Source organism: Conger conger, chromosome 15 (assembly GCF_963514075.1).
Source record: "Conger conger chromosome 15, fConCon1.1, whole genome shotgun sequence".
NCBI classification, from domain to species: domain Eukaryota; kingdom Metazoa; phylum Chordata; class Actinopteri; order Anguilliformes; family Congridae; genus Conger; species Conger conger.
Window position 1 is genome coordinate 6,942,427 of NC_083774.1, and position 8,584 is coordinate 6,951,010.

Here is an 8,584-nt window from a genome sequence, read left to right on the forward strand (position 1 = left end):
TCTTTGGAATCTCAGCTTGCTACTCTTGGTCAGTCAGTTCTATCCTGAATGGTAGCCTTTTGATAGTTCTCTCCACACTAGTTGATTCTGAAGTCGGTGAAGACTCACATGCGGTTTGATTGGACACTGGATGTCATGTGACCGATGGCTCACCAGATACCTGTTAGAACTGTGCTGGTTGCTCTAGCCCTTGGAGAACTGCAGGGTGTCCATGTTGTCTCTGCACTTAAGGCAGTTGATTACACATCTTATCTGGCTTCTTGGAGCTGTTGCTTTTGCTGATTTCGGACACGGGTACACTCTCCAAGGGCAAGTGCAATTGCCCCTGCTTTAGAGAGAGAAATACAACAATGCAAAATAAATTGTGGAATTTACCTACAATTATGATCAGTGGTTTGCACGCAATATTAATCTATATCTGATTGATTCAGTTAACTAAACTTGACTTTCCTTTGTTAATCAAACAAATTCCAGTATTAGTAAATCAGTCCCTTGGGCCAGTAAATATATTTATGTAAACATAGGACGACTTCTTACAAAATATTCCTGCTGCAGCGCTTAGCAAACTGAAGAGCCGCGCGCAGTGTGTTAACATGGCCGGCATGCATTATGAATGTGCAATTAAGTGCATTATGGAATGCACTTTACTGGTTAGCTTTGCTTTTAATTCAATTAAGTTAGTCACGACTAAAAATTAGTGTTGTGTTTTACTGTTTAGCGCAGCAGATCGCACAGATCTCTGGTCCTTTTATATTTTTTTGCGAACCCTCTGTTAGCCACAAGGGGGTGCTAAAACCCCTTCTATCCAGCGCATGATGGTTTGGAGGATTGTACTGCATAAAAAGTACATCACACACAGGTTATCCTGTTTTTAAACTGTACCGTCTGTTTCAAACTTAAGAAGGAGCTGTTTAACCAGCACTTCTAGAGAATCAAAGACCAAAATATTAGACTGATTTTAACTCCTGTGATTTGGGAGTATTTCACAATCTTCAGTAGAAGTTGTGAGTGTTATATTAACCTATTGCTTCCACTATACAAACAAATAAACAATAAAAAAATTAAAAAATGCCATTTGTAGTTTGACTTTGATACTTTTTAAACGAATGAACATTCAGAGGCCAGATTTGAGAGCGCTTCTTGATGCAAAAGGAGATTTAGAGACAGCTGTTCAGAGGGGGTGGAGGATGGGGTGGATATTTAAGGAGCTGGTCAGTTCATTGGTCAAAGGGAGAATTTGTTTCCATAATGAGAACACAAGGAGGGCATCACTGAACCGCACAGAAAGGAGTGTATATACATTACACCTTCAGAGCCGGCGCCTGTGTGTGTGTGCCAGAACATCCCTTCCATACGTCCATCCATCCATCCATCCATCCATTCCTCCTCCGAGTCCTTCTCTTCTTCTCCACTAAGAGGTGAGACCCCTTCTGCTCATCGGTCTGTACACCACATTAAACAGGGCTTCAAAGGGGACGTCCCACAGCTGGTCTCCAGGGCGATGCGTATCGAAATGCCCTGTCACCGGCGACGCCATTTCACCACCAACTTCACGGCGTGCCAAAGAAAAGTTGGTACTGCTTTATTTTACAGCCTGCTAATTACCTCCGCATATGGAGTAAATACCAGGTACTTATCAGGTAACTATTTTGAATTTCAAGTACATTACATTACATTAAAGGCATTTAGCAGACGCTCTTATCCAGAGCGACGTACAACGAAGTGCAAATCAAACCCAGGGACAAGTACGTTCAGGACCCTCGAGGAAAGTGCAGTTCTGAGTCCTAGCGTGATCACAGACATACTATGAAACGGACAGTAAAACATATTTATATAGTACTTACGGACCTTTTTTCATAGTATGTACTTACCACTGAAATCAAAGTGGTTACCTAGTGTAATGGTAATTTTCTCAATTTATTCTTAATTGACAATGTGTGTTAACATAAAAACAATCAAATAACCTCTCAGTGATAATCCTTATTACTATTACATCACTTTCTGAATGAAGTGCTTACTATGAGTCTTTCTCTGTCTCTCTCCAGCAGACAGACAGCCTTTCACCTTAATGTCTCTGCTTCTCAGCTAGCATATTCTGGTCTTACAGCAAGGTCAACAAGGGGTATTCAGAAGACAAAATACTGATAAATGTTCGTGTCCAGCTTCATGTCTTTTTGTTTGGTAAAGCCCCCCCTTCAGGAAAAGTGTGTATAAGAGTCTTACTATGTCTGATTCAAATCAGAAAGCCGGTAAGCTTTCTCACTTTGTCATTTCTTTGCAAATAAATACGAAAGTTAAATAGAAGAATAGCTGTTGTTGTGTTTTTACTGGATCTGTTTCATCAGACGATGCTCACCTGTGATATCTTATTTGTGCATGTTAAAAAGGGAATTTTTCCCTGCACAGTTTGGCGACAAGGATGGGATCGCTAATGTGGTTCTTCCCTATACAGAACAGTCTCGGAGTCAATTACACAAGTAGCTGTATATTTTCCTGATAAATGGCAGGTAATGAACTGGCTGTAAAATGAAGCGTTACCGAAAATTTAAACTTAATCTAGCTGGCGGTCGTGCCGCAGTGACCTTGTGGTCAGACGTGCCTGACTCGGAGTGAAAATGTCGGGGTGTAGACCCCAGTCTGGTGGGGGGGGGGGGGGCATAGAGGGGGGGCATAGAGGGGGGGCTTTTCCTCAGCCCGTGGAGCTGTGACCGTATGTGATGGAGGTCAGTGACGGTGCCTCCATAGGCCGTGGCTGCATCGAAAACTCACCCTTCCGTTGTGCCTCAGGGAATGGAATTGCGTGCATGCGTGCATCTGTGTGAGGTTAATGTTGTGTGTGTGTGTGTGTGTGTGTGTGTGGAGTGTGTGTGTGTGTGTGTGTGTGAGGGCGAGGGCGAGGGCGAGGGTGTGGGAGAGATGTATAATGGGATGAACATGACATTATATGTTATTGAATAAAAGGAATATTTGTGTGTGTGCATTTCCATGTCTGAGAGATATAATGGGATAGTATTTGAATATTGAATATTAAAAAGGAATATTTGTCTGTGTGTGTGTGATAATGGGATCAACATGACACATGAAATTAATTAGATATTAAATATTGAAGGCATATTACTTTTACAGCAATAACAATGGAGAAAGAGTGGAGTGGGTAACTATAAAAATCAACATGATGTTGCTGGGCTAAAAATGCTCTTTATTTGATTGGCTATAACAGTACTTTACCATTTCGCATTATCCAATCATGTCCCTTCTGCCAGTAATGTGTTTAGATACATATGTTTTTGGTTGATGTATTAATCCATTTGAAGAAGGGGGGTGGGGGGGTGGGGGTGGGGTCAAATTTCTGAACGGATTTCAGACAGAATGATTTCAGACCAGTTTTCCTGTGATCAGTTTACTTCTGTGTTTTGGGGTGCGGGGTGGGGGTTGGGGGGGGTTAGGGCATATGCAACATGTATGTCTGGCATTTCCAGAAGAAGCTCCAGGGGGGAGGGGGTTAAAACCCAAAATGACCCCTGCCCCAGGCCACGCCTCCATGAATGTATAATCTCCTAAGGTAACCCTTGTGAACTGGGGAAGGTTTTCTGTGGCCTTGCCTTACATCGCCGCTGATGAGCAGAAACATAACGTTTTAACATTATAACAGCGTGTTAATCTTATTGATTCATTTCTCTTTACCAAACGTGGGATTGTTGTTGGAAATGAGCATTGGCCAGAAACGCATGCATCGTACATATACATAATTGTCAGTGTTCTCTGTGCTTGTCCCTTACATATAAATAAATAAGACAGAAGTCTTTAAATAGCAGCGTTAAGAAGCGGAGAGCCCGGTGGTGCCAGGGCAGGGTGTCGGTAAGTTCAGGTGCTGAAGCACGTCTCTCTGGCGGGAGGCACGGGCCACCTGTCCGGGGTTCGGGTGTTTATGGGGTCCAGACGTCAGGCTCGCCGTAAGACAGCTGCCCTCCCGACCCCCAAAATCCAAAAAGCCTAAATTTAGAAACACTCTGCTTCTCTCGAATCGCCAAGACTCTGCCAAATCTCGTCTCCTCCTTCCTGTCCCTGCTTCCTGACTCTATTACACATTTCCTCTTATTTAGCCTGATTTAAACGGCTGAAAATGTCGCATTTCCAAGGGCATGGGCTGACTAAACTGTGCACACAAAAATAATATGTCACTAAGTCTGTTTTCATTTCACAGGGTGTGAAAGCAAGCAGTCAACATGTCTGAGTGAGTATTCAATCAGCGCGTTTCCCCCATGGGTATAACTGCTCTGTGTTATTTGAAACTACCATGGTTTTTTTTCAAATTTAAGGTTTTCTAAAAACCGGTTTAAAGGAAATGAGTTTGATCAGCCTTTGGCCCTTTCCCTGCTTATGTTATATATCATGTGCATATTCTGTGTGAATAACTTCCTGTCCTCTCTTGTCGAACAGGAAAAAGATGACATCGAGCCGCAGGCACCATCTGAAGGTAAAAGGCAGAGGCCCCTGTCCCTCCTCTCAGACTCATTCACTCACACACTCACACACTCACACACACACACACACACTCACACACATACATACACACTCTCAGACTCATTCACTCTGTTCATTCACTCTGTTCATTCACTCTGTGTTCATTCAGTCACACACATACATACATACATACACTCACACACACACACACACACATACATACATACATACACACATACACACACACACATACATACATACATACATACATACATACACACACACACACACACTCACACACTCTCAGACACGCACACGCACACACACACACTCACACACACACACACACTCACACACATACATACACACTCTCAGACTCATTCACTCTGTTCATTCACTCTGTTCATTCACTCTGTGTTCATTCAGTCACACACATACATACATACATACACTCACACACACACACACATACATACATACACACACACATACACACACACACACACACACACACACACACACACACACACACACTCCCTGACTCCCTAACCTGTTCTCCTGCAGAGCCTGATGCTCCAGATCGCTGCCAACATGCTGGTTGCAGAAGCAGCAGAGGCCGAGGCGGAGAAGGCAAACTACATGGCAGAGAACTGCCCCGCCCTCTCCATGCCTGACTCTATGCAGGAGCTACAGGTGTGTGTCCCCTCCATCTCCCTACCTGGTCATAAAGCTGGCCTAACTGGGCATGAGCTGGTCAACCAGCATGATCAAGCTGGTCATAAAGCTGGCCTAACTGGGTATGAGCTGGTCATGAAGCTGGCCTAACTGGGTATGAGCTGGTCATAAAGCTGGCCTAACTGGGTATGAGCTGGTCATAAAGCTGGCCTAACTGGGTATGAGCTGGTCATAAAGCTGGCCTAACTGGGTATGAGCTGGTCATAAAGCTGGCCTAACTGGGTATGAGCTGGTCAACCAGCATGATCAAGCTGGTCATAAAGCTGATCTAACTCAGTATGTGCTGGTCAACCAGCTATTGCTAGTTGCTTGTCTGAGCTTGTCAACCAGCTGCCAGCTGTTTCAAGACATACCTTGAGCTGGTCAAACTAAGTCAGGCTGGGAGCTGGTCTGAACTGGTCAACCAGCTGTTTAAAACCTAGCTTGAGCTGTTTTTTTTCACCATAGTGTCGTTAGCCCAGGCTACGCATAACCCTTGGCTAAGTGTTCACACTGGCTACTTTGAGGAATCCCCACCGTGCTTGGGAATATCCTGGGTCTGACCCCGAAAGTCTGGAGCAGAGTCAATTAGCCCAGGGCAAAGATTGTGCAAGTGTGAACACATGCAAACCTGGGGTGAAATCCCCTTAGCCCCGGGGTAAGGACACTGTGACTAGACCTACCTGGTTCTATCGATTGCTTTCCCAGAATTGAGTAAGTTCATATTTCAGTGATATTGTACTTTATCTACAGTATATCCAGCACAACAAGATAACACTGCCTTTCCACTGTCCCTTTGCCTGGGAGTCAGACCGTCTGGCAAATCAGTAGCACTAATTGTTCAATTAATTACCTGGGGAGGAAAGAAAAGCAGGACTAGATCTGATGATCGCTGTAGTAAGATATCACAGAAATGGCACTTTCTGGGTAACTGCAGAACCAGCAAATTTATAGGGCTGGCTTTCAGGATATATTTTCAATTTCATTTTGTTTAGCGCTTTTTACAGAAGACTGTCACAAAGCATACTCTGCAGACTAGAACAGAAGGGTAAACACCAGGTCTGAACCCTCAAATAGCATGAGGTAAAAAACAACATATGTAGGCCTACAGTGGTTTGAGTTTGCATCCATCGATTAAAAACGTTACCCAGCTACCCATCTGCAAATGTGTTTGCACATTGCCACTACAGGGATCCACAAGTGGCAGGCCCTCTTTCTGAATCATGTTAGCAGCTGGTTCTCATCTTGACTGCCCCAGATTTACTGATTTACAAATAAACAAAATGGCGGATCCACAGCTCTACTGACAGTGGGCTGCTTGTGGCCCACTTTTTTTTTTGTGGACATGAAAAATTATATTTTTTGTGTATTTGTGAGAAATGAAGATTTTCTTGTGGTCACATTCTCTGATTTCTCCCTTCCTCAGGATCTGTGCAAAAAGCTTCATCAGTCAATCGACAAGGTGGATGAGGAGAGATATGACATGGAGAGCAAAGTGAACAAAACCGACAAAGAGGTAACACACACTGTTTCACACTCTCCCTGTCACACTCTCTCTCTCTCTCTCTCTCTCTCTCTCTCTCTCATGCTCACTCTCAATCTCTTCCTCTCTCCCTCTCTGCCTCTTGTACTTGCTCTCTCTCCCCCTCTCCCTCGCTCTCTCCCCCCCTCCTCCCCAGATCGATGAGCTGAAGTTAAAAGTGGTGGATCTGAAAGGAAAGTTCCAGAAGCCGGTCCTGAAGAAGGTGCGCATGTCTGCGGACGCCATGCTCCAGGCCCTGCTGGGCTCCAAGCACAAGGTCAACATGGACCTGAGAGCCAACCTCAAACAAGTGAAGAAGGAGGTGAAAGAGGAGGTGGGTGCCCCCTGCTGGAGAGACTGCAGTACTGCACAGAGAACTCTGTCCAGTGCCACTTGTGACATCATCGCAGCCAGGTTCCAGAGCCAATCAAACGTCGATGTCTACTGGGCAGGAGCGACACATAGCATTAAAACTGCCTGTGTCGTTATTCTATGCTGACTGACACACAGGAGGGGCCTTCAGCAGCCAGAATATGTCCGGCACAGAGCCTGTTCCATGCAAGGCGCAGTTTTCACAAGGTCCACATTTAGCCCCCTGACTCAAGGAACATTTCAGGAAGCAGAGAGGTTATGAACCAGTGGACCAGCAGCGCTGACTGAATGACTAATAAAAACCTTTTACAAAAAGAGACATTCTCAAACAAAGACATCACAGAGAAGATCCTGAGATGACAGACTATGACCCTTTTTCTGTGTCTGCATCATTCTGTTACACGGTTAGAAAGACAGAGATAGATATCTATTTTTTGCTCAACACAGAAATGTGCAAAAAAACTAAAAAGACGCTACAGAGGCCGTCTTTGCAGGTGTTGTAGTCACGTAACGAGACCCTCATGTAGAAAATCTTAGCTTGTATTAAGTTACCACTGTGACGCTGTGGCCCGCAGCACGTGGAGCTGAGGAGCGCTGATCTGAATGGTTTTCTGTCCTCACCCGTTCTGTCTCTCTCTGCCTCTCTCTCCGTTCCACAGGAGAAGGAAGCGGTCGGTGACTGGCGCAAGAGCATCGAGGACAAGGCCGGCATGGGCGGCAGGAAGAAGATGTTTGAGGCAGACGCTTAAAAAAGGGGTACAGTGATTTAAATGCTGTTCAGTTGCCAAACCGCACTCCATTAGCTTAGCCACGTAGCACCCTCCATTCTGGCTCTCGGTAGTTACACACGGTGTGGGTTTCCACTTAGTTTTATGCATTTCGGTGGTGGTACTTTGCAGTGGAGCAGGCAGAGCTGGACATCTGCAGCCATTACAGTATACAGTGTCACCTCTATTCCAGTTAAAAAAATCAATGTTTTTTTCCTTTTTTTTTTTCTTAACACAAACAACAAAATGCTGACAATAAAGAAACATATCATCCGACTTGTGTAAATAAACCATTGGAACAAAACAAATAAAGCATTCTGTTCATTGTGATGTGATTTTTGAAGTTTTTTTTGCATGCCCTTTCACTGTTGGTGCATTAAGTACACTGGTTTCACAAAGCATTCTGCATGCCACATGCCACCTGGTAACCTTGGTAACCTGGACTATGCTCTTCATGTCAGGCTGCTCTGTCTTTCTGTCACTTCCTGGGTAACCGCAGAACCGGCAAATTTACAGGGCTGGCTTTTGGGATACATTTTCGAAGTAATTTCGTTTAGCGCTTTTTACAGAAGACTGTCACAAAACTAAATACTCTGCAGACTAGAACAGAAGGGTAAACACCAGGGGCCTCATTTATGAAACTGCGTAGGATTCACGTCAAAAGGTTGCGTACGCATGAAACCCAGGACGTGCGTACGCACAAAAATATTCTGATTCATAAAACAGTGCACACGCACGTCCCATG

At 44.6% G+C, this 8,584-nt stretch overlaps 1 protein-coding gene across 1 annotated transcript; it reads left to right on the forward strand.

The window, feature by feature from the left end:
* Positions 1–3,488: 3,488 nt before the first annotated feature.
* LOC133111377 (troponin I, fast skeletal muscle-like) lies at positions 3,489–8,169 on the forward strand. The gene is made up of 7 exons (XM_061221674.1): positions 3,489–3,562; positions 4,205–4,234; positions 4,441–4,477; positions 5,029–5,157; positions 6,605–6,694; positions 6,858–7,034; positions 7,732–8,169. The coding sequence occupies exons 2-7, from the start codon at positions 4,227–4,229 to the stop codon at positions 7,819–7,821; spliced, it is 531 nt and encodes a 176-aa protein (XP_061077658.1). The 5' UTR covers positions 3,489–3,562; positions 4,205–4,226; the 3' UTR covers positions 7,822–8,169.
* The last annotated feature ends 415 nt before the right edge of the window (positions 8,170–8,584 follow it).